At 30.1% G+C, this 26791-nt stretch overlaps 11 protein-coding genes across 11 annotated transcripts; 6 read left to right on the top strand and 5 right to left on the bottom strand.

Moving 5' to 3' along the window:
- Positions 1-93: 93 nt before the first annotated feature.
- On the top strand, positions 94-957 carry OCT59_024561 (uncharacterized protein; the record flags this gene model as incomplete). Its single annotated transcript, XM_025329629.2, has 1 exon — positions 94-957. The coding sequence occupies one exon, from the start codon at positions 94-96 to the stop codon at positions 955-957; it is 864 nt and encodes a 287-aa protein (XP_025165733.2).
- A 1691-nt stretch (positions 958-2648) lies between these two features.
- Positions 2649-3020, top strand: OCT59_024562 (uncharacterized protein; the record flags this gene model as incomplete). Its single annotated transcript, XM_066135512.1, has 2 exons — positions 2649-2808; positions 2896-3020. The coding sequence occupies 2 exons, from the start codon at positions 2649-2651 to the stop codon at positions 3018-3020; spliced, it is 285 nt and encodes a 94-aa protein (XP_065991522.1).
- Positions 3021-4947: 1927 nt separating this feature from the next.
- On the bottom strand, positions 4948-5508 carry OCT59_024563 (uncharacterized protein; the record flags this gene model as incomplete). The annotated part of the gene is made up of 1 exon (XM_025312048.2): positions 4948-5508. The coding sequence occupies one exon, from the start codon at positions 5506-5508 to the stop codon at positions 4948-4950; it is 561 nt and encodes a 186-aa protein (XP_025165734.2).
- Positions 5509-8315: 2807 nt separating this feature from the next.
- OCT59_024564 (uncharacterized protein) lies at positions 8316-8852 on the top strand (the record flags this gene model as incomplete). Its single annotated transcript, XM_066135513.1, has 1 exon — positions 8316-8852. One exon carries the CDS (start codon positions 8316-8318, stop codon positions 8850-8852), a length of 537 nt encoding a protein of 178 aa, XP_065991523.1.
- A 109-nt stretch (positions 8853-8961) lies between these two features.
- OCT59_024565 (uncharacterized protein) lies at positions 8962-9318 on the bottom strand (the record flags this gene model as incomplete). Its single annotated transcript, XM_025328630.1, has 1 exon — positions 8962-9318. One exon carries the CDS (start codon positions 9316-9318, stop codon positions 8962-8964), a length of 357 nt encoding a protein of 118 aa, XP_025165735.1.
- Positions 9319-11686: 2368 nt separating this feature from the next.
- OCT59_024566 (uncharacterized protein) lies at positions 11687-11983 on the top strand (the record flags this gene model as incomplete). The annotated part of the gene is made up of 1 exon (XM_066135514.1): positions 11687-11983. One exon carries the CDS (start codon positions 11687-11689, stop codon positions 11981-11983), a length of 297 nt encoding a protein of 98 aa, XP_065991524.1.
- An 813-nt stretch (positions 11984-12796) lies between these two features.
- On the bottom strand, positions 12797-13983 carry OCT59_024567 (uncharacterized protein; the record flags this gene model as incomplete). The annotated part of the gene is made up of 3 exons (XM_066135516.1): positions 12797-13191; positions 13633-13732; positions 13804-13983. The coding sequence occupies 3 exons, from the start codon at positions 13981-13983 to the stop codon at positions 12797-12799; spliced, it is 675 nt and encodes a 224-aa protein (XP_065991525.1).
- A 3123-nt stretch (positions 13984-17106) lies between these two features.
- On the top strand, positions 17107-17586 carry OCT59_024568 (uncharacterized protein; the record flags this gene model as incomplete). The annotated part of the gene is made up of 1 exon (XM_066135517.1): positions 17107-17586. One exon carries the CDS (start codon positions 17107-17109, stop codon positions 17584-17586), a length of 480 nt encoding a protein of 159 aa, XP_065991526.1.
- Positions 17587-20362: 2776 nt separating this feature from the next.
- On the top strand, positions 20363-21634 carry OCT59_024569 (uncharacterized protein; the record flags this gene model as incomplete). Its single annotated transcript, XM_066135518.1, has 3 exons — positions 20363-20381; positions 20464-21482; positions 21554-21634. The coding sequence occupies 3 exons, from the start codon at positions 20363-20365 to the stop codon at positions 21632-21634; spliced, it is 1119 nt and encodes a 372-aa protein (XP_065991527.1).
- Positions 21635-23572: 1938 nt separating this feature from the next.
- Positions 23573-24012, bottom strand: OCT59_024570 (uncharacterized protein; the record flags this gene model as incomplete). Its single annotated transcript, XM_066135519.1, has 2 exons — positions 23573-23604; positions 23682-24012. 2 exons carry the CDS (start codon positions 24010-24012, stop codon positions 23573-23575), a joined length of 363 nt encoding a protein of 120 aa, XP_065991528.1.
- Positions 24013-25722: 1710 nt separating this feature from the next.
- On the bottom strand, positions 25723-26576 carry OCT59_024571 (uncharacterized protein; the record flags this gene model as incomplete). The annotated part of the gene is made up of 2 exons (XM_066135520.1): positions 25723-25735; positions 25849-26576. 2 exons carry the CDS (start codon positions 26574-26576, stop codon positions 25723-25725), a joined length of 741 nt encoding a protein of 246 aa, XP_065991529.1.
- Positions 26577-26791: the final 215 nt, after the last annotated feature.

The raw sequence follows: 26791 nt of genomic DNA on the forward strand, positions 1-26791 counted from the left end.
AGAGTATACTATTGCTAAATTGGCTAAAATCGCTAAAAACAGTATAAATCAATAAAATCGTTATATTCTGTTATAATCTACCAAAACACTAATATGGATTTAGATAGTAAAGCCTATTCCAAGTTAATTCATGCACACAATAGTATTGGAGGCTCTGAAGAATATATAAGAATTATTGTTGCAATATTGCCTTTAGCAGAAAGACATGATTATGAAACACCAGAAATGTGGTGCTCTCGTATTCGTGATCCATTTAGGAAAATACTAAAAGAGAACTATTCCAAGGGAATCTTTTCTAAAAATGGATATATTACAATGTATGGAAAGCTATATATAGATGATAAAATTCATAATCGTCTAACCAATTATATATATTGCAGTGTATGTAACTCCTTAGTTTTCATACCTGCAAATAGTCTTTTTGAGGATCGCTATGGAGATAACCACTTGAAAAGATGTATTTCTGGAAATACTATTTCGAATGAACATGCAAGAAGAAATGAAATTCTCCAAACTATTGATAGAAGGGAATTTCAGATCTGGCAATATAAACAATACATATTACAAAAAGAAGCTAAAATTAATCGTCTTCAGCTAGAGCTTTCATCCCAATCTACTCCACATTCAGAAAAGGATAAATTGGCATCGGTATCATATGATATTGATGGAAATTTTACGGCTAGCTATGAAAATTATGCACAATCTAAAGCAAAAGATACTATGCCAAATGCTCCAAATTTCGAGCCAGCTTATATTTCACCTACTAGACAAGAAACGATTTTACCAACTTCTTATCAATCATCAAGTCCTAGCCAAAGGCGCTCAGAGCAAGGGATTACAAGTGAAATATTTATCTCATCTCAGTATGCTAAACAAAATAACTTATTACCATCTATAGACCATCTTAATCAGCCCGCATTAAGATTGAGAGATGGTACAAAAATCACATTCGTTTAACGACTGAGAAATATATTAATTATAGACTATTGAAGATTAATATCATTTAGCTAAAAGCGCAATGTATAACTTATACTTTATTTTTTATGCTAAATAATCTGCATACATGATCGCCTAGTAAAATTGGTTGAAGGCGCTATACATTTCATGTATCACCTGCCAAATTTTTCAGATTAGTCCTTAACCCAGATCCTGGTTAAGATCATGCGCTTTCTGAAGATTGATATAAATTGATCCAAGGGGTTCTCCCATTCTCTTTTATAATCACAAAAAAAGAATGTCATTTCACAGATCTCACCTAAGGCAGAGAAGAACATGTGAAGAATATAAAGCTGAGCTGGAAGAAGAAAACTATCATCTTCATAGTGAATTGCAGATAGAAGTTGATACTAATCGCCAGAATGAGAGACGAATTAATCAACTGGAACGGGATTATACCCGATGTGAGCAAGAAATTCAAAATCTCAATAAGGAGATAGAGCGTCTTGAAAATGCTTCGAAAGAAGAGATAGTAGAGTTAAAATCTGAAATCTCTACCCTAAAAAGTCAGCTATATCAAGCTAGGAATGATGTGCGAGATAAGGGAAAATATATTTCTAGTTTAGAAGAGCAGTTAGTAGAATCTGAGGAACAAGTTAAAAAATTGCGATGCCGGATCAGAAGCATCTCATCACGAAAAAATTCGCCTGAACGAGAGAATTCTCCAGACTTGTATAATTCTGATGATAATATGGCCACAATCACAGAGCTAGCAAATGCTATAGATGGTTATGTGGATAATAGAACAACAACTAGGGATATTCTTATAGACCAAATAAAAAGAGCTACAAGGCAGATACGCCAAAAAGAAAATAATTTGCATCAGGATTTAGTCCGTGAGCAACGAAGGCGTTATGATGCAGAAGCTAAACGTGATAATGAAATTATACGAAGGCAACTTGCTGAAGGTAGGATAACTAATGTTATTGGTGATCTCCATCAATATCAAACTAATACTCAAAACCAGGTAAATAGAATGATAGGTAATATGGCAAGAAAACAAGCCCGTATAGGTGTGCTGGTACAAGAAAAATTTGCCTTACAATTATTGTATCAGCGAAATGCCCACCACTTACAGCGAAGTAGAGGGATATAGGTCCTTTACAGAAACTTACCATTTTTAATCAATATAGAATCGATATCGTTAAGTTTATCTTAACGGTATCATTTTGATATCATTTCGATATCATTTAATATCGATTTAATATCGATATGATATCGAAATAAAGTATTATCACTTTGATACCATTTCGATATTAAATCGATATTGAAATGATATCGAAATGATAATTAAAATGATATCGAAATGATATCTTTAAATTAAACTTAAAGATGTTATTTTGATATCATTTCTATTATCATTTTGATATCATTTCAATATCGATTTAATATCGAAATGATATCGAAGTGATAATACTTTATTTTGATATCGTATTGATATTAAATTGATATTGAAATGATATCAAAATGGTATCGAAATGATATCACTTGAAAACTTAAAGTTTCTGTAAAGTCTGTTAGAATTTAATCGAGACAGGCTCTATGAACGATACGAGAAATGGAAAAATAAGACCCAAGCAGAGCGCCAGAATAATTTAAATTTACAGGGACAAATTTTGGCGCTTCAGAATAATCCACCTAATCAAGTAAACATGGCAGGAATACCTCATCCATATTTCGACTGGGATGATAGTATCCCAGACTTTCTTGCACAACTTAGACTAGACTTGCAGAATCGGGAAATAGATCCAAATGATAATGTAGCAGGTTCTCCAATAGGAAGAGATAATGCAATAGGACATTTAAGAGCCTGTATGAGAGGAAGGACTTTAGAATAGTTCGATGATGAGATTACTACAAAGCAGAATTGGGAGCTAACTAATTTACTCGATAATACAGGGCAGGCTAACTTAGTTGCAGTAAATGGGCGAACTGCAGTACAGATAGGAGCTAATGCATTAAATGAGGCTGTTGGCCAACCAGGAAATGCAATAGTCAAGTTAAGAGCTGTAGAAGATGCTTAAAATGAAGACTGGCGTATAGCAGGTGGCCGTTCTACTAATGATCCTGTAAATGCACCAAATGCTAATGCTGGAAATACAGTAGTTGTAGCTGGTATTCGATTTGGTCAAACCGTATGGTGGCTAAAAACTCATTTCCCTACAGTTAAAGATGGTGCCGCAAATAGGCAATTGCGGAATAATTGTGATTTGTGACATTGCGGAACATTGCGGATTTTGAAGTCTACATATCTGCAATTCCGCAATCAGTAATTATCCGCAATTCCGCAATTTTTCCGCAATTCCGCAAATAATCCGCAATTCCGTAATTAATTGCGGAATTGCGGAAAAATTGCGGAATTGCGAAAAAATTGCGGAAAAAAATATTTTTTTATAACTAACTATTTTTTTAAACTTACTAGTCTAAAAAATAAGTTCGTTATTAATAAAAATATTTAAAAAAAAATCATTTTTTCGTTAATATAATATTAAAAAAAATGATTTATTTTTTTTAAAAAAATTGGATCGGCCGGATTATATTACGGTTTATCAACACCGTTAAATTAACCGGCCGATATGGTTATTAAATTTATAAAAACAAAAAGAAAACGCTGGAACTATTAGTTCCGGCATATTTATATAGAAAAAACAAAAAGAAAACGCCGGAACAATTAGATCTGGCATATTTATATAGGAAAAATAAAAGAAAACGCCGGAACTATTAGTTCCGGCATATTTTATATAAAAAAATAAAAAGAAAATGCCAGAACTAATAGTTCCGGCATATTATATATAAAAAATTAAAAAAAATGCCAGAACTAATAGTTCCGGCATATTTTATATAAAAAAATTAAAAAAAATTAAAAAAAAATGCTGGAACTAATAGTTCCGGCATATTTTATATAAAAAAATTAAAAAAATTAAAAAAAAATGCCAGAACTAATAGTTCCGGCACATTTTATTAAAAAAATTTAAAAAAAAATGTCGGAACTAATAGTTCCGGCACATTTTATAAAAAAAAAATTTAAAAAAAACGCCAGAACTAATAGTTCCGGCATATTTTATATAAAAAAAATCAAAAAAAAACGCCGGAACTAATAGTTCCGGCATATTTTATATAAAAAATCAAAAAAAAAACGCCGGAACTAATGGTTCCGGCATATTTTATATAAAAAATCAAAAAAAAACGCCGGAACTAATGGTTCCGGCATATTTTATATAAAAAATCAAAAAAAAACGCCGGAACTAATGGTTCCGGCATATTTTATATAAAAAATCAAAAAAAAAATGCCGGAACTAATAGTTCCGGCATATTTTATATAAAAAATCAAAAAAAACGCCAGAACTAATAGTTCCGGCATATTTTATATAAAAAATTAAAAAAAAAACGCCAGAACTATTAGTTCCGGCATATTTTATATAAAAAATCAAAAAAAAAATGCCGGAACTAATAGTTCCGGCATATTTTATATAAAAAATCAAAAAAAAATGCCGGAACTAATAGTTCCGGCATACTTTATATAAAAAATCAAAAAAAAAACGCCGGAACTAATAGTTCCGGCATATTTTATATAAAAAATTAAAAAAAAAACGCCGGAACTAATAGTTCTGGCATATTTTATATAAAAAATTAAAAAAAAACGCCGGAACTAATAGTTCCGGCATACTTTATATAAAAAATCAAAAAAAAAATGCCGGAACTAATAGTTCCGGCATATTTTATATAAAAATTAAAAAAAACGCCGGAACTAATAGTTCTGGCATATCTTATATAAAAAATAAAAATAAAACCACTGAAACTAATAGTTCCGGCGTTTTTATATATTATATAAGATTGCAAAAAAACACAGTTCCGGGCAGCCAATCAGAATTGCGGAATTACGGATTACTAACCGCAATTCAACACTAAATTCCGCAATATTGCGGAATTTGAAAATCATTTGCTCACGACTTATGGAGAATAGATCAGATGCATGACAGCTTCTTTAGTAATATTTACTAATTTATTAAGATCAAATTCCCATCTAGATGTATCATCTTTAAAAGAATTGGCTACTTTATCTGCAGAAGAAGATTCGTCTTTTGGCTTTATACTAGCCTTTTTTTTCTGACTAACTTTATCTTTTTGCCCATTAGTTACTGTATTCAGACCATTAGAATTTGCATCATTCTCATTATCCATAGGATATTCCGTATAGCCGATCCCGTCTTCTTGTATAATAGTGGAGGAGTAAGTATCATGTAAAGATTCCTGATTATTTTCTGAAATCTGGTCAGAAATGCTAACAGATTCTATGATTCTACGCCATTCCTCGGTAGGTTCAGGAGGCCACTTATTATTAATTATTTTTTGATATGTTGTTGGTCCTATACGATGCTTTTTACACATAATACGCTGAGCATCTGGAATATTATTCTGAGCATTTCTAATTTCTTCAATAGCTTCAGATAACAAGCGTCGGGCATCTAATCTAAGAAATTTACGAGTATAGGTTGTTTGTTTTTTGCTCATAGTTTGCTAGTAATAAATCTGTATGATACTAATAAAAAACTTGTAGAAAATTTATTTGATATTGGTCTGGCATTAGTCTGGCATTAGTCTGGCATTGGTTTGTTACATATATGTAGTTCGCTTTTTTTACAGTGTAGCGTGCTATAATCATGATTCAAATAAAAAATAGGTTTAGGATATATATACTTCAAATATCATATTTGTTTTAAACTAGTTTGTTATTGGTCTTTTATTAGTTTGATATTGGTTTGATTCTGAACTCCTTTTTTCCATATTCGAAGAAAAAATATACATATGAATGATAATTTCGCTGATAGCCGTCAGGAAAAAAAAATCATAAAAAACTTTGCCTTCAAATAAATTCATATGGCAAACATATATACGCTAAATGAAATAAATAATGGGACACCCTTGGTATCTGGCAATAAACTTGGAGATTCACCATTTAATCGTTATCCATCTAGCCGAACTGAGCCGAGAAGAACCGAACGTTTAAAACATGATCTAGATATCGCTTTAAGCTCAGGTATTCAGCTTGGCACTAGAAACAGTCTCTTGATAAAAAATAATGAGAGTTTTTCAGAGCGTGTATGTCAGCTTGAAGATGAGGCGAGAGAATTCAAAAATGAGATTAATCAAAAAGAGATTTCTCTTGCAAGTACTAAGAGCGAGATCGCTACAAAATTAGAAGAGATACAAGCTCTCCAATCAAGAATAGAGGAATTAGAGCAGGATGTTTCTTTGGTACAAAAGAGATTATCAGAGATGGATTTTCTTAAGCGTAAATCTGAACTGGAATACATAAAACTATCTGATGAAAATATTAGTTTAGAATTGGCAAATACGGAGTTAGAAGATACACTGGCCAAAAAAAAGGATGAATTAATGCGGGTGAGAGATGATTTACTTTCAGCACAAAAGGCAGTGATAGAGAAAGATTCCCTTCTTCAAGAAACTAATTTTCTTTTATTAGAGCATATTTCAAAAACATCCAGCGAATCTAAGCAAAATGAAGCGATTGGAGGTGATAAAAGACTGGAGAAAGGTAACGAAATCACTAGCCCCAAAATAACCTCAAAATCGCCTTATTCCTTATTTTTTCAGCATGCAATCATCTTCATAATAGTATTACTAATCATATACATCTTAAGGTGCGTATTCTCTCGTCTATATTTATCTTACAATGAAGAAAAAAATATTCCGAACTATAAAATACCCTTAAATAGAAATCAAGGTTATGCATTTCCAATCTGATACGCAGAAGAACCAAAAGACAGGACTACCTCTTATGAAACTTCGTCTTTTAGATATGGATGAAGTCACAAAGCATGAATCATCCCGAAATATTGGCCATCCGGCGATGACATAGACTTTCAGCAAATTGGTCACTGGAAAAAGTGGTTCAGGTAAGACTAATTTACTTGGAAACCTTGTTCTTGGTGATAAGGATGAATATGTGCAAAGAGGGGAGGAAGGTGGGTCTCGCTACATTAAATGTGATGATCTAATTGTTTGTAGGTATCATCCTGATGAGCCAAAATGGGGATATGTGAGGTATATATATAATATGATTTCAAAGGATCCAAAAGCGCCTTTCTATGAGGATATTAGTTTCAAATACATTCCACCCGAAAGAATTCCTAGTACAAGAGCATTCTCACCTGAAAGAAGCACACTAATTATTTTTGAGGATCTGTGCTTAGCCCCTGAACATATACAGAATCGAATTAGCCAATTTTTTGGGAATGGACGTCATCGAAATATTTCAAGTATATATGTAACCCAAAAATACCATAAAGTCCCTACATTCATTCGTGAGAATATCTCCCACCTAGTAATGTATAACGGTGGTGGTAGCCAACAAGATGTGTCCAAGATAGTTGGTCGTTATACTGATGATGTGAAAAATGCATCCATTGTTATTAATAGCTACCTTTAAAGAGGTGAATTTATTGTATTTGATCTCACTAGGCCAGAAGATGATCCCCTTGCAATCCGCCTAAGGTTTGACACTCCACTAAATCTGCAGAAGGAGATAGAAGCTAGGCAAAAGCGTAAGGAAAAAAGCTCCTTAGCTAATAAATAGAATCTGACTTTATAGATGCTAGCTTTTTTTCGTAATTATAAAAATTGGAATGGGAGAGCGTCAAGCTGAAAGACCGATTATTTATATCGATCCCCAAAAAGCGCGAGAGTTAGACCAAATTATAGCAAAACAAACACCTACGATTAATATCGATCCCCAAAAAGCTCATAATTTAGACCGGCATCTTGCTTTGCAAAAACTATATTATCGTTCTGAAGGTCTGTATCAAAATGTTAAGGGATTGTGGGATGCTTATAAAAAAGCCAGCTACAGCTTTCCATTTATTGATGTAAAAAAATGGCTTGAGAACCAAGCAATGTATCAAATTTTTCGTCCTTCACCAAAGCATATACCTTATGCCAGTTACTCTAAAATTACGAAGCCAAATACTGTGCACCAATGTGATTTAATCGAAATACCATATGATGAAGATGTGGATACAAATTTACTAGATGATGGCCCAATATATTACTATGTACTATTGGTTATAGACTGCGCGACTAGATATAAAGATTTTGTTTTTTTAACATCAAAGAGCAGTGAGGAAGTTGCGGAAGCATTTAAGAGTATATATGATAATCCCGATAAGCCTCTCAACTGGCCTCAAAAATTGCAATGTGATAAGAGCACTGAGTTTATGGGATACGTAACTTTATTAATGAATGAACATGGCGTTGAGATCCGAAGAATTACAGCACGTTTCAGGCATACAAGCTTAGCTATGGTCGACCGTTATGCTGGATTATTCAAATTAAGAGTTTTTAAAAATCAGTATTCAATAGAGTTTCTCCTACCTACTGGTAAGCGCTGTAGAGAATGTGAACGATTTGCAAGGAGAATTGTTGATAATATGAATGATACTCCAACCCGGCTAATTGGAATGAGTCCTAATGATGCCACAAAGCTTGAGCGGATATATTCCAAACCATCTGTAAAATATAATCGCCCAATAGGTATTGATGAACCACAACTACCAAAGAGTACTACTGTCCGATTCTTGCTTGCTCCTGGAGAATGGGAAAATGATCCTTTCGAAAGACGCAGAATAACAGATCCGATATGGTCTCCTAGCCTACATAAGATCCAGAGAATTGTTGTTGGAAAGAATCCTCCCATGCCTGTTTTATATTACTTAGATGAATCAGAACCTCAATGCCCTTTTGTGAGAGAACAATTGATGCATATTAAGGAAGAGCCCATGTTACCTCCTAGGTGGGTATTGGGAGATAACCAAATGCATACAAGGCGCCCCTTATAAAAGTTTCTAAATCTACTACACAGTAAGGGATTGTAATAAGGATTACTCCTTCCCGATAACATAACGCTCTCTTTTCCCAATCACGCTAGATTTATGCGTCTAGATTCATCTAACCTTGTGAGTGAAAAAAAGGGACGATTTGGTAATGTTGATTGCCACTATATTCAAAGGCCAAGCCTAACTCTTCATTGTATCCATCTAGATGTAATCCCTCCAAGAATTTAGGCTTTCGGGGTGGAAATTTTTTATGTAATAAATCCTCAAATATATACTGGCATGTTCTTTCTGGTATATTAGGACAAATATTGCACCATCTATAATTCTGTTTCATATTTTTATATGGCGCCTCCCATTGATGGCCTTTTTTACATGCCCATAAATATGTATTAGGACTAACTTTAGCTAAGCATCTTCCTTCACGCTTTTGGGCATATGCCAAAGCTTTAGTGTTAATATCATCTTGCATTTTATAGGTACAATAGAATATCACATACAGAAATTTGCGGTGTATATGCAAGAAAGCAGTATAAAATAACAGAGAAATTAGCAAAGTTCAAAATAAAAATTCTATATAATTTTGAGCGAATATGCTTGCTAGTAAAATACTGGGTTAGTGTAGTACCCAGCGCCAAGCCAAAAGAAAGTAAACGATGTGGTAGTACCCCAAAGTGATCGATGTGGTAATACTCCAAAGTGGTCGATGTGGTAGTATCCTAAAGTATCCCAGAGTAGTAACTATACGGAAAAGGGTTCTAGAAAGGCAGGAGCGAAAAATAAGATATAAAATTGGTAGTACCCCAAGTTAGAATAATATATAAGGAAAGAAAATAAGAAATTACAACTTGTGGTACTACCGCTGATAGGCAGGAAAGAAATTGGGAGGGCAGAAAGATTCAGGAGAATACACGAAAAAGGTATGAAAGCTGTAAATTCTGAACTAATTCGGCACTTCGTGCCTCATTCTCGGCAATCAAAATGGTCATAGACGGGATTGCAAGAATGGCACAACATCGGCACTTCGTGCCTGACCGGCAATCAAAAAGTGAGTGAATGGATTGTGAAATGTCTTCGGCAAATAGATGGATTGCAAATTCAGCACTTTGTGCCTCATCCGGCAATCAAGAAATGGCAAAGCAACTATGTGAGGGTGTTCCGGCACCAGAACAGTATCACTTGACTGGCACAGTAAGGCGCAGTATAGATTCGCTTAATTTTGCTTAGCACTATAATCCATATTTTTTTCCAAAACTTTGAGACGCAATAACTTGGCATCCAGGCATCCAATTCATGCGATCTTAGCATCATTGGAAAGCTCTCAACGTCCTCTTTCAAACAACCACAAAACCGCACAAAGCTAATCACAGGAAGCCAAGATATTCTGCCCTAAAGATCGGCCAGAAATTATACCATAGTGCCGGCTAAAATCTGATCCGCAAATTAACTGCGCCACCTGACGATTTTTTTATACCATTTTAGCAACTTAAAAGGCCAGCAAATGGGCCACACCCTCGACCTCAAATATGGCAACCAAAAGGGTCATAAAGTGGAAAACCCAACTTTACTCCTATACAATTGTCAAAAGATTCCAGAATGGAAAAACAAACCTCTGCTCTGTTTAATGACCAAACAGTCACAGACCAGTGAAAACAGATGGATAGCAATAAAGCATCAGAAGGGGTATAGACACGTAAAAATAAGTAAGTATGCATCAATATCTATAAGTAGGCATCACTATGGTGTAAGTAGATAGATTAAGTAGACATCACTATAATTATAGTGATGTCTACTTAATCTATCTACTCCTATTATTTGATATTGTTTATATTAGACAAAAAATTAACTGCAAAACACCTGTAGAAGCAGTATACTATTCATGTAAACGTTTAAATACAGAAACTATATATTACTATTGTGGCGAAAAAGATGGATTGTTGGAGTCAAATGAAAATTTGATAAAAAATTATCAAACAATATATCCTTTTTGTGAAGTTTGTAAGGAAAAAGGTTATAATTGGCCAACAAGAAGAAAAATTAATGCAGGACAAAAGAGAAAAAGAAATGAATAAATAATAAAAATTAATCTTTTCTATACATAAATATATGTTTATTTAATATGTTTGTTTAAATCATACCTCCCCTCCCTCAATTTTTTCTGACAAAAAAGACGTTAAACTAATTTTTAATTTGGAACGGCCTAATTTAGCAATTTTTCTAATCTAAGATTTTTTTTCTTTTATTTGCTTATAATTAATTTGAAATTAAATAATTGATTTTTAAATTGATATTACTAAAGATATAGTATATAATTAATAATCATTACTTTATATTATAATAGTAAAAGTTGCAATTTATTATTACTTTAAACTCAAAGTATTGTAATATTATAACATTTATGATTTTTCAAAAATTTCCTTTTTTGAAAAATAAAAATTACAAAAATAAGTTTATAAATAGATATCATTATAAAAAGAAATGATTGATATATTTGTATAATTGGCAATAATTATAATACTATATAATAATTATAAGGAATTTGACTTTTATGTGGGATGCATAAATTGCATCCCATGCATAGTAATTCTGATATATATGGGTATTTAAATTATTTAATAAATACATCATAATTGTCTCATACGCAGCTTTTTTTGATACGCGTCTAAATTTAGACTTTTTTATTTCACATGATCACGTGTTTAAATTATATTATACTTTTTTTTCTCAACGATTATCATCTTTCCTCTTCCCCTTTCTTCCTCTCTTCCTATCTCCCCTCTTCTTCTCTAGTCTCTCCTCTCAACCTCTTTCTCCCACTTATAAATTTTATTACAACTAAAATGAGTGACTCTGAATTTATGTCAAGCAATGATGAAATTTTCGATGAGGCTTTTGATAATGATTTTATTGAAAATATTTCTAATGACAGTGACTCTGATGGTGAAGATAATGGTGGTTCCTCCAATAAAACTCTGAAATTGGAAGTTGGGATGGCTTTTCTCACCTGGAAGATTGCACCTAATGACAGTGACTCTGATGGTAAAGATAATGGTGGTTCCTCCAATGAAACTCTGAAATTGGACGTTGAGATGGCTTTTTTCACCTGGAAGATTGCATTTAACCATATTAAGCAATAAGCTCATCAACAGGGCTTTGGCATATGCAAAGGAAGATCAGAAAAAAATAGAATCTAAATTAAGAAAACAAACAATTGTATGTTTTTGTGAAGGAGTTTATAATAATCAATCAAAAAGGAAAGAAAAGGAAAATATCATTGTAATTTAATGGCTCAAATCACTACTGTAATTCAAGCCGCAGCGGCTTGAATTACAGTAGTGATTTGAGCCCGGCTCCCTTCGGTCGCCTATTTGCATTTTAATAGTATTTTAATAGTATGAGCTTATCTTTGATACTTTTTTGGCATATAATTTAATTAATAGAAAAAATAATTTTTTTATGTAATAGAAGGGATGCGTATAGAAATACATATGCATTGTTTTATTTTTAGAAAATTTATTTAAATTTTTTTACCAGTGCGTAAAATATTCAAAAATTGAAAATTTTATATATAATATATGCATCCTACAATTTATGCAGGTGCGTAGAAAATAAAAACCTATAATTATAATACTATACTATAATTATAATAAAAGTTATAACCTTATAACCTTTTAAAAATAATTACATATCATATTTTTAAATATTACTGCTAAGACTTTAATTTTTAAATGTTAATTTCTAATTGAATTAATTGTTACAAATTATTTTTTTCTATTTGAATAAATATTTTACTAATATGCTAATTATTTTTCTCTTAACTCATTTTAAGAACTTTAATAATAAATTTCAGTAATTTTTTCTAACTTAAGATTTTTTTCTTCTATTTATTTATAATCAATTTAAAATTAAATTAATAGATTTTTAAATTGATTTTGTTGAGATTTTAATTCTTAAATATTAGCTTTTAATTGAACTAATTGAATTTGCAAATTATTTTTTTCCATTTGATGTTCATTTTGAAAATTTTGATTATTAATTTCAGCAATTTTTTCTAATTTAAAGAGCTCTTGTTTTAATTTAAGAAATAGAATTTCATTTAAATCTTTACTAGTAAAATTATGTAAATGACTTGTATAGTATATTTGTGAATAAGAATTTACAATATGATTAATATAATTATTACTTGATGCATTTATAAATTCCATAATATTGCTTTTTAATTCTTCATTAATATCTTCAATTTTCTTTTCTAAAGGAAAAGAAATCCAATTTTTAATAATATTTAAAATTTTTGATGCAGATGGCCTTTTTAATGGATCTTCATTCCAACATTTTTCCATTAAATCTACATAACATTGTGGAGTATTTTTAATAATTTCAGGACATTCACCTTTACAAATATCTAAAGCAAGTTGAAGATTATCATGTGCTTTATCATTAAATGGTGAAATTCCAGATGTAAATTCCCACATAATCATAGAAAAACTATATATATTACTAGCTTGAGTATAAGATTGACCTTTTAAAATTTCAGGTGCCATAAATGGTATAATACCATAAATATTATTTAAGGATTTTGTAAGTTGGTGCAATCCTAAATAATCACTAATATAAATTCCATACATATTTTCTTCATATTCATGACATAAAATATTGTCATCATAAAAGTTATAATGAATAAGATCTTCTTTATGAATATCATTAAGACCATCAATAATTTTATATAAATTAAATAATTTTTGTTTCCAGGTTTTTGTTATTTCTGTTAAGCATTTTCTTAAATTACCTTTATTTGTATATTCCATTATTAATATATAATTCAAAGTATCTGGATTTTTTGTAAATCCATATATTCTAATAATTTTATCTGAATCAATAATTTTCCACTATAAAAAATAATTTAGTTTATTAGTATAAATAAATTATAATTAATATAAAAAAAAATACTTAATCATACTTCATTTAAACTTTCATTTGAATTATTAAGATAATCAAAATCTTTAAGAATTACTTTGATTTCTTTATATTTAGCTTCATATATAGTACTAAATCCTTTTTTATCAGAATATTTATTAATATTTTCAAATTTATCATAAGGAATCCATTTTAATTTATTTTTAGAAATAAATTGATCCATAATTTTGCTTCCACTATAATCATATCTTTAAATATAAAAATAAAATTATATTAAAATTTAAAATGTAATTTACAATTAAAAATTTAATATTAAATAATATAAATTACTTACTTTAAATAAAATTATAAAATTTTAATATAATAATAAATAATTAATTTAATTTTTATATAAGTTTTATTATATATAATAACTTATAACTTACCAACTAAATAAAGTTTAAAAGATTTAATAAGTAAATATTATATAACTATAAAAAATTAATTATATTAAATTAAAAAAATGTAATATATACTTACAAGCTAAAATATTTTAAAATAAAGAATTTAGTTAGTTTTAATTATATGAAAAATATTATATAAATATAATAGAAATTTACCATCTGAAATATTTAAATAATTTTTTACATAAAGAATTTGGTTAGTTTAAATTATATATAAATATTATATAAATATAATAGAAATTTACCTTCTGAAATATTTAATAAATAAAAAATTTAATTAGTTTAAATTATATGTAAATATTATATAAATATAATAAAAATTAAATAAATAATTTATAACTTACCAACTAAAAGAAATTACAAATAATTGTTAAATAAAAAATTTAGTTAGTTTAAATTATATGTAAGACTATTTCAAACTAATTATTAGTTTAACATTCTTTTTGGTTGAAAAATTGAGAGGAAAGAAGAAAATAATAAATAAACATGATATTTAAATATATTAAAATTTTGAAAGTTTTTGGTAAAATCAGAAATATTTAGTACATCCAATGGATATTTTAAATTTATGTAAATATATGTATTTAAATTATTTTAAAATTTTTAAAAATAGAGAAAAGAGAAAATGTTAAACTAAAAATTAATTTGAAATAGACTAAATATTATATAAATATAATAGAATTAAATAAATAACTTACAATCTATATTATTAAATAAATGATTTTTTAAATAAAGAATTTAATTAGTTTAAATTATATTTAAATTTAAATATTATATATTACCATCTAAAATATTTAAATAATTTTTTAAATAAAGAATTTAGTTAGTTTAAATTATATGTAAATATTATATAAATATAATAGAATTAAATAAATAACTTACGAACTATATTATTAAATAAATAATTTTATAAATAAAGAATTAGTTAGTAGTTTAAAATACATGTAAATATTATATAAATATAATAGAATTAAATAAATAACTTACAATCTATATTATTAAATAAATAATTTTTTAAATAAAGAATTTAATTAGTTTAAATTATATGTAAATATTATATAAATATAATAGAAATTTACTTTCTAAAATATTTGAATAATTTTTTAAATAAAGAATTTAGTTAGTTTAAATTATATGTAAATATTATATAAATACAATATAATAAAAATTTACCATCTAAAATATTTGAATAAGTTTTTTAATAAAAAATTTAGTTAGCTTAAATTATGCATAAATTTTATATAAATATAATATATAAAATTAAATAAAATTAAATAACTTACGAACTATATTATTAAATAATTAAATAGTTAGCTTAAATTATATATAAATATTATAAAAATTAAATAAAACTTACTTTCTATATTATTAAATAAATAATTTTTTAAATAAAGAATTTTAGTTAGTTTAAATTATATATAGATATTATATAAATATAATAGAAATTTACCATCTAAAATATTTGAATAATTTTTTAAATAAAGAATTTGATTAATTTAAATTATATGTAAATATTATATAAATATAATAGAATTAAATAAATAACTTACAATCTATATTGTTAAATAAATAATTTTTTTAAATAAAGAATTTAGTTAGTTTAAATTGTATATAAATATTATATAAATAAAATAAAAATTTACCATCTAAAATATTTGAATAATTTTTTAAATAAAAATTTAGTTAATTTAAATTATATATAAATATTATATAAATATATATATATATATTAAATAAAATTAAATAAATAACGACGCGTACACAGCAGACAGAGAATAACTACACGCAACAAAATGCAAATGTATATAACAACAACACATACAATTTAACATTCATGGGACACAACATTAACGGCCTGGGCCCCGATCATTCCAAACTTAATTTACTAATAGAATACTGTTCAAACAAAGGAGCTGATATAATAGGTATATGCGAAACAAACAGAGATAGAAAACACGGAAAATTTTGGAACAAACAAACACTAGAATATACCTCTTTCTGGACTAACAAAGACAACAAGATAAAAGGGTCAGGAGTTTGCATAATGATTAACAAGAAATGGGAAAAACACATTGGAAAAGTCAATAGAATAGGTGCATACTACATAGAAGCTTGGTTACTCTTCAAGAATTGCACGCTCATAGTAGGTGTAATATACATACCACCATCAGACACGAAAATACAAAGTGAACTAACAAGCTATATTAAAAAAGAATTCACTAATCACAGTAAAAAAAATAGGTATTACATTCTGATAGGAGATCTCAACTCATATTTGGACAGAACACTAGATTATAGCGGCCCATCCAAACTCGGAAAAAAACCTTCAAATATAATTACGTGGTTAGACAACGCCTTTTTTACGACACGTACAGAAAACTAAATCCCAAAAAGAGATGCTTCACATGGAAAAACAAAAATACATCAACTAGAATTGACTACATATGGGCGGACCCTAAACTTGAAGCTAACATAAGAAAGAGTCACATATACCAGTCAATTGACATTACAGATAGTGATCACAACATCACACTCGCAGAAATCTCTTTCACTAATATAATAGTCACTAACAACAAAGGAGGTAGAAGAGCAGAAAAGAACTCAACACGTATTGTATATGACTATGAGAACACCACAAATGAACAGTGGAACAGATATGAAAAATACCTTAATGGCCTGCTGAAGAAACATAAAGCCTTCAGATACATAGAGAAGCCAATGGACAAAATGAGGATACACTAAATAAATTATGGGACATCATATGTAACTGCATACAACAGGCCGCGCTTAAACACATTCCACACAAGAAAATAGGCGGCGTCAAAACCAACTTTAATAGGAATTATAAAGAAATCGAAAACTCCTCTAAAGAACGTAAGGACCTATTATATATTAGAAGTATAATGAGGAAATTATATAAAAACGAATTGAAGGGGGTAGAGTTACGCAACGCATCAAAAGGAATTAAATCGTTCAACCAATGTTACGGAACCAACATAGCAGAGATAACGGAAGACACGGACTGGCACACATGGAAATGCGAAACGAGAAACTGGCTGAAAATAGTCAGAAGAATAATTAAAATAAAGGACAAGGCAATCAAAGAAGCATCAATAAAGAAAAGGATAGAAGAAAGAAATAGTATGATTACCAAGGATCAACGGAAAATGATTAATAGCATCCTAGACAAAACATACTCAAAAATCAATCTGGACAGAATACGTATACTCACTGATACCCAAGAAGAAATATTGCCGAACTCTAAAGAAGAAGTCCATACAGAAGCGATTAACGCGTATTCATCCCTATTCCGCTCACGAAATCATAAATTCGAGAATCTCCCAGAACAGTGGAAAGAAATATATGAACCGCGAAAGACATAAACCCGGAAATTTACGAACACCTAAATGATATACCGACCGAACAAGAGTGGTATGAGATGCTCGAAACTATGAACGATAAATCAGCACCAGGCATCTCTAACATCAGCTATAAATTAATCAAGAAAGCTGGTGCAAAAGCCAATGACTTGTTCAGGCAATACACAGGACTACTGTTATTTGTTACAAAACATACCTATGAAATGGAAAATCTCTCAATTGTATCCGATCCCCAAGACTTATGATTGGGATTTCAACCTAGCAAGGACGAGACCAATTTTACTTATTGAGTGCCTGCGTAAATGTGCAGTCAAAATTACCACAAAATGCCTAGGAAATATTCTCAGTAAACACGAAATTTTAAAAGGACCAAATTACGCGGGATTACCAGGCGAATCTACATCAGCACCACTTTCAATAATTAATGGTATTCTAGAAGACGCTCGTGAAGAGAATAAGACAGTATGGATAGTGGCTCAAGACATGGCGAAAGCCTTCGACAGCGTCGGAATGGTTCCCTTGCAAAAAGCTCTGGAGAGAATTAGATTACCACCATCCACCATTAATTTCATCATAAATATCTACAAAAACCGTAAGATCAAGATCATCACGGTGTACGGTGTAACCGATACTTTCACAGCATGCGATGGTATAGACCAAGGGGAGGTTATATCCCCATTGATCTGGAGAATTTTTTACGATCCCCTCCTCCATAGAATACAGGAAGATGAAGCTTTAGGTTACTGCATGGAGCTAAATTGGCCGGACAACGTTTTTAATAATAATAAACGGAAAATAACAGTACGAACCGCCGTGTCGGCATACGCAGATGACACACAATGGATCGCCAAAAGTAAAAATGAAGCAGAAGAAATTTTACTAATTGCGGACGAATTTTTTGATATCAATGACATAAAAATTAACGGGGAAAAAACTGAAATTATCGTTGTAAATCCGGAAGAAAGCAACGAAAACGAAAGGTTCTTGGAGATAGGGAAAAATAACGACAAAGTGTTTGTCAACAAGGGATCAGTTCCAATACGCATTCTGGGAGTATGGTTCAAAGCAGACAAAGGAGACAAACACATAGAAGCTATAGTAAAGAAAGAGATATCGACAATAGTAGGGGCGATTAGACACAAACACATAACACATGCGCAAGCGATCTACATTATTAACACTGTTTTACTCCCGCGACTAGAATATAGGCTTAAAACAACCGTGTGGGAAGACAAAAAATATGAGGAAATTTTTAAGCCGGTTATGCAAACAATTAAACATAAGACGCGACTGCTCAGCAACTGTCATGACAACATTCTTCTCCACTCAGCACAAGGCAAATTAAAGAACCTGTGGAGAAATCAAATAGCAGCGCAAATATCAGAATTCCTAGTCACCATTAACTCGCAATCGAAACAGGCGGACGTAGTTAAAATGAGATTAAAAAAGGCGCAACTAATATTAAATATAACGTCTTGCATTTTATTGATGGAGCCGGACGTCACAGTTCTCAACAAAATGCCTAACAATCACGCCTACAACGTAATGAGAAAAGCACACGACTACTTATTTAAATTTCAACCATTAACAGATAACGAAGAATGGGACATACCACTAATAGGACCGAACGTAAGAAACTTTGTATATCAACAAGCGTCAAAGATGCACAGGAAAGACAAAGAATTCATTATAAGAAAAGCTGCATCTATGTCGATCTACGGTGCATTACAATTAGTTAATCAGGACGCTTCGGACACAGTCACATGGCAACAAATCTGTGACATCAATAAAAGACCAGCAAGAGGCAGGACTCCGCAATGGTTTAATTCACTAACAGATATCATACAAAAGGCACCCAACCTAAAAAACTATTATATGACGGATAAGGCGCCCTTTGACTCAGAAAATAGATTAGAAAATGATGGAATGTATTTAAAAAACGCACAGGCGTTCAGGATGCCAAAGAAGTTACCATCTACAGATAATAGAAAAAAAGAATTCGTCCATATGCAACAAGATTATACGTTAACATTTGGACAAATTAACAAAAAACTTCAAACAGGTAAACATACGATACAACATTGGACCACAGCTGACAGTGAGCAGAGAATGGACAACGAAGTGCCATATAAATTAATTAAGCGATGTGGAGGTTGCTCACTAAACGACAGAAGGGTCAACAAAGAAAACCGTGGTTGCTTCTTCAATAAAGACCGCACGTCGTTAACATGTATAAATAGAGTATCCAAATACCGAACTGATCCAGATACTAGAATAATCAAGGACATTATAGAAACCAGAGGCTACCCACAATTACAACAAAATGTGAGACATAGCCCCAGTTACATACAAATGGTAGACTATCGACACGGCTCTAATACAAAACACGTTAGTGAACAATGAAGCCTATGACACAGCATATAGCGTTGCTACAACAAATAAGATCAACCTTTAACCCATCTGACATGATTAATATTTACACAGATGGCTCATTAACAAACCGCTTTAACAATAGTTCTAACACTTTTACAAAATACATGGGTACAGGCTGGGTGATACTGAATAGTAAAGACGAAGTAATACTGGAGTGTAGTAGTTCAATCACAGACTGGCCCTCATCCACACGTGCAGAATTAGGAGCCATCTTGTCAGCTATATTGGTTTTACAAACAGGTCAGAAAGCAAATATCCTTACTGACTCACAAGCTGCTATAGATAGTATCAACTACATAAGAACAAATTTAACAAATGGAAAAAACAAAACAAGAATTTGGTGCAAATGCAACAACTACAGCATAGTAAGTTGTATAATTAACCTTATTGACAGCAAACGGTTAGAAATAAAGTTAGTAAAAGTCAAAGGTCATTCTGGAGTCAAAGGCAATGAAGAAGCAGATAGGGTAGCGAAAAATGATACTAATAGTTTAACTTGCATCAAAATTAAAGATTCACAACAAAAAGATTTAATATATGACATTTATTGGGATGGTATAAGAGTTGACAGGCACATCAGAAAATTCATAGATAATTTGTGTGAATCCACATTAGACGCAGCATGGTCCCTCAATCGTACACATAGATCAGTATTTTCAGACACAACTGACACAATAGAAGAAGAAGTCACCTGGACATTATTTAAAAAAAACACAGGATCTAACTGCACAACATCAATGATAAATGACAGATTTATCAAACACTTGAAACTTTTAAATTATTTGCTTCCAACTTTAGAAATCATGAAAGAAAGAAGATATGACTTATATGGAGATGTAAAGTGCAGGTTTTGTCTTGAAGAAAATGAAGATGATGATCATATGATATACTGCAAACAGCTCAGTGATAAATGGATAACTATAGCTAACAATACTGTATGTAAATGTAATCAAACAATCAAGAACTTCTTATTACAAGAAAAAAATATTCAATTAAGTCAGGAAGATATACAACAATTACTCATATGGAACAGAAACTTCTTTGCCCATACTATTGATGCTAATCTTGATTTACCCATTCCGCATATTCATTTAATGATAAGAAGTTTCTTTCCAAAAGAAAAATACAGGGAGCTCAAAATTATTGTCAAGACAAAAAGAATAGCATTAACTATTGCAGCCCTCTTTCTAGAAGTATTTGTTAATGAATTTTACAATATTATTTGGCAACCACGTTGCAAGGTAACAGCAGAATGGGAGCATACCAAGGGTATAAAAAAACAAGACTTAAGAAAAAAACCATTAGCACATCAACGTATTGTATATAAAAGGATTCTAACTTTACAGACAGAGGATGGCATATATGATTTGGAAAAGAGGAAAATATTAAAACATAATGAACAATGGTCAATAGCATTAGAAAAAGCAAGACAATATATAAATCAATTTATTAAAGAGGGAAATAGGGTATTTTGGAAAGTATATAACAACAAAAAAATATATAAATATAACATAACCCTTTTTTTTTCTTTGTTTAGAGGGTAGTGGAAGCTATACTGAAATCTTATAATATGGTGATCCTATATAATTCAATAGTAACTATAGAAGGATATAGGTGAATTTTATAAGGTGATGGTAGGGCACAGGAGCAATCTTATGGATGGGGAACTGGTTTGGAGTTTTAATAAATTAGTTATATAACAGATGCTTTTGTATTCTTATATATAATTAATAAACTCACAAATTGCACTACCTTGCAAAAAAAAAAAAAATTAAATAAATAACTTACAATCTATATTATTAAATAAATAAATTTTAAATAAAAATTTAATTAGTTTAAATTATATATAAATATTATATAAATATAATAGAATTAAATAAATAACTTACTCCCTATATTATTAAATAAATAATTTTTAAAAAACATTTAGTTAGTTTAAATTATATATAAATATTATATAAATATAGGATTTTGTTTTTTATCGCATCTGTAATACATTACATCCTGAATATTTCAGATAAAATTATATAATTCTTGGCAAAATAAAAAATATGTTAAAAAAACTAGGATGTAAAAATAGATTTTTTACAATTGAAAAAATTTTAAATTCTCATAATACATATAAAAAATATATAAAAAGAAAAAAAAATGTGATATAAATGATAAAAAAGGAATGCAATATATCACAGATACGATAAATTATAAAATTCATAAATATAATAGAATTAAATAAATGACTTACAATCTAAATTATTAAATAAATAATTTTTTAAATGAAAAATTTAGTTAGTTTAAATTATATATAAATATTTTATAAATATAAATAGTATTAAATAAATAACTTACTAACTATATTATTAAATAAATAATTTTTTAAATAAAAATTTAATTAGTTTAAATATATAAATATTATATAAATATAATAAATATAATAAAATTAAATAACTTACGAACTATATTATTGAATAAATAATTTTTTAAACAAAAAATTTAGTTAGTTTAAATTATATGTAAATATTATATAAATATAATAAAAACTTACTTTCTAAAATATTTAAATAATTATTAAATAAAAAATTTAGTTAGTTTAAATTATATAAATATTATATATAAACTTACCATCTAAAATATTTGAATAATTTTTTAAATAAAGAATTTGATTAGTTTAAATTATATGAAAAAATATTATATAAATATAATAGAATTAAATAAATAACTTACGAACTATATTATAAATAAATAATTTTTAAAGAATTTAATTAGTTTAAATTAAATATAAATATTATATGAATATAATAGAAAATTACCATCTAATATATTTGAATAATTTTATAAATAAAGAATTTAGTTAATTTAAATTATATGTAAATATTATATAAATATAATAGAATTAAATAAATAACTTACAAACACTGGTCAAATGATGAAGAATCGGTGTATTAAGAGCCAGTTAAGAATCGGGACCAATCAGGTTTCGGTTCTTAACCGGCTCTTATTTTTTTTATCATTAAATAATCAGTATCCCGATAGGCCTATTGATTCTATTATATAAGAAGCCGATAGATTCTAAACGTATATCAAATTTGATCAGCTGATAATAAGTAACAAATTGATTACCCCTTCGGATTTCCCGATGACTAATAAATAAACACCCGATCTGTCATGATCTGTCATTAATTTATAAATAAGCATCGGTAAAACATCACATGTCCGATAATAATACTGATAGAACATTGATATTAGACGGTGAGAAATTTAAAGGTTTAATAATAATTATTATATATTTATTTATTTGTATATTTATAATATTCATAATATAAAACATGATTGATATTACAGTATTATTATAAATTTTAAATATGAAACTTTCTATTGATCGGTATTACTGACACATATTTCCGGGTTTCTTTTCGTCCTATTGAAAAAGAACCTTCAACAAACCGACCCAGTATACTATGTACAGGGGATAATACAATCCCTGCTAAGATCATAAAATTCTTTTTTCCATAGTTCTATATTGCACAAATTTTCATCGCCATTAATTGTGCAATGAAATCTAGTCTTGTGATTTTCTGCCGGAAGGTACCACTTTACAAATGCTAGGGAATGATTTACAGAACCTTCCGGAAAATGTATAATATGTTCAAAATAAAATTGAACAATACCGGGATAAGTATCTTTAGTATTATCATGGAGAAATTGGGATAATATTTTGGCCGATGTGACGTGCCTTTTAGAATACATTGACCCAAAAACTTCGGATCCAATTTTTAGTCGTCCATAAGTGTTCACTTTTGGTAATACCGGTATAGCAGAAGGAGCAGCATGGATATCTGATAGTGCTGCGAAATCTTTTCCATAGGCATTGCGGTAATATTCAACCAACAAATCTAATACTTCTTTTGAAAGGTTGGTGTCTATCCTTTTAGGATTAAGAAAAGTACCTGGAAAAGGTTCCGAACCTGTTCCGGCCATTTCTTCCACGTTTCTAGACATTGATAAAAATTCCCGGTAATCTATTCCATTAATTTCATCATGAATTACAAGACTGCCGGTAGTTTCTTTCGGTGTAATTAGTGTGATACAAGTCGATAAATGTTGATGGTCTTGGGCGCATGAAGAAAACTGATCGAAGAGAGTTGAATTGAATGGTTTTTAATAATTCTGGTTCGATTCTTCTATTACTGCTATGATACGATCCTATAAATATAGACTATTTAATAAATTGATTTAATTATATTGATAAGTTCGGAAATCTGGAATTACCTAATAGACCGTTCATGCGTTCGTAACTGAAACACCAGAACGCGTATAATGGTCCATAGTCTAACGCACAATGGCAAATATGTAAGCATAAATGTAAATTCGGCGTAATTTTTTCTGCGCCGTAATTTTCTTCAATGAGCTTTGCCACTTCTAGAAGATTTTTATGAGCTTCTTCTAACCCATTCGTTGTTATAGATCTGCATACAAGAATATTGCATGCACGGACAAAATTGGCGAGTATCAATTTATCCGATTCTTGAAGCAGATCCCACGTTATGGAAGTGGCATAAATTAAGATAAAAGTCTTCCATTGATCAGCGGTGAACCTTGAAAAGCCTTCACCTGTAGCAATTTTGTAGGGAATTCTACCGATATCTGCTGGAACTTTTATTGCATTTGCCCTTTTTTGCATTGTTTCTAAATCTTTTTGTGTCAATCGGCCCTCCTCGATCCACAGTCTGGTCACGATCCACTTAGCAATACCCAAGAACAAACAATGCATTGGATCCACTGTGAGAAATCGCACTGAATCAAAGTACGGAAGTCGATACATTTCTGACCACCGTACTAAAGTATTATGGACGTGACTATTTCTAGCATCTTTAGTATTGCAATTCAACCATTCTCGCGCATCCCTTCGAACCTGGTTGATATCTCTTTCGACAAACCATTCATCAATATCATCAAATCCGCCAAAATTCGGTTGATTTCGATCATCATATTGAGCCTTTTTTAAGCATCTATGACAAGCCACTCGCGCAGAGATATGACCGCAGAGTTTTCTCGCGGCTGGAATATCACATGAGCAGCATATTACTGCGGCTCGAATAGATTTTCCGGTAGAGCTTTCGTATGTTTTCGATAGTTCAATCCCATTCCATAACTCGATTAATTGATCGATGATGGGAGCTATATAATGGTTTAGTTGATGTAAATCTAGGCTCATTTGGCCCCGGAATTAAAGCCATTGTCAAAATATTTGATGGCTTGAATCTTTCATTTCGAGGCAGGTTACATATTACACCATATAGAGCTCCTATACTATAAGTTGAATTATCGAATGGTTGGAACCAGTCGATATTTAACATGATGCCTAAGTGGCGGTCTGAGACATCTTTCCGGAAAAATGGTATATTTTGACGATGATCCTGAAAGGTTTTCCAGATCTTTCCGTCATAAATATCATTCAAAAATTGAGAATCGTTACGGTCCGCCCATTTTCTACATAATTTCTCAAATCCTTTTCGATTATACATTAATTGTAATTGGTGTTTTAAACTAACAGTAGGGAACGTTAAAGAAGGTCGATAGATTGTTCCGTTAGTAACCGGAACTTTCTTAGCAAGTGTAGCATTGCACTTTTTTCTTTGATTTGCCATCGGATGATCCGGAAAATCTACATAGGTACAATGAATTGTGGCTGGAACTTGGTAAGGGTCGTTAGTTGATACTTCTGTTACATTATACAATTTGCAACACTTTTCACACGATGCGAATTTGACAATATGAGCGCAGACGCCAAGTTTTTTACGTGCCATATACAAAGATGTAGGAAAAGAATTGTACGTGTTTGCATCCAAAAGAACCAAAAGATATCTAAAAAATTTGACTAAAGAATCGGTAGTGACATCGGATAACTTATATCTCTCTTGATATAATAAGATCCATAAAACAATCCAATGAAAGTCTTCAGTAAAATCAATGAAGGAGGCTTCTGGATCATCACCGTATGTATTTTCCGGTGCGTCAAACCAGCCGGATGAAGATTCATTTGGTATTTCTTCGATAGGATCAAAGTCATTATCAACTTGATCGTTTTCTTCATCATCAGCATCACTAGTATCATCATCTGAAATACTTTGTTCAATAACAACAATAGGGTATGATACATTCTTGGAATTTCCACTACCGATATGTTTTCGTTTATCTTTCGATTTGGCTTTTGATGATTTCGATTTTTTGGGAAGAAACGAATAATTTTCCTCATCAACAATAGGTTCATGATGACCATCATCTGAATTATGTGATTCTATTTCCATTGGATCATTCAAGAGGTCTACCGATGTATCTTGGTTTAGGTCATCAGATGAAACTTGATTTAAATCTATAATTTCTTCAATAACTCCTCTTGGTCTAATATCCCTTTTTAAACTATGACTATTTTTTGTACGTGGATCAACTATGTTACCTTTACATTTATTGCAATGACACGGAACTTTATTTGATGTTTTCTGTTTAAAATTATAGGATTTCTTTACAAAGACAGCTTTTGTTCTTCGGTATTTTCTCGTCATTGTAAATAATAATATAAAAAAATTTTATTAAAAATGAATTTCCGGTTCTTCGATGAACGGATATATTAGTATGATTGATAATTGACATTGTTGACCATATTAGGTTACTATCAATTTATTGTATTTATTGTATTTAAATCAATATAAGTTCCTTTATTTGAATCAAAAAAAGCTTATACTTCAATAGACTATTTCGTTATTTTCAATAGACTTAT

Source organism: Rhizophagus irregularis, chromosome 4, assembly GCF_026210795.1.
Source record: "Rhizophagus irregularis chromosome 4, complete sequence".
NCBI classification, from domain to species: Eukaryota; Fungi; Glomeromycota; class Glomeromycetes; order Glomerales; family Glomeraceae; genus Rhizophagus; species Rhizophagus irregularis.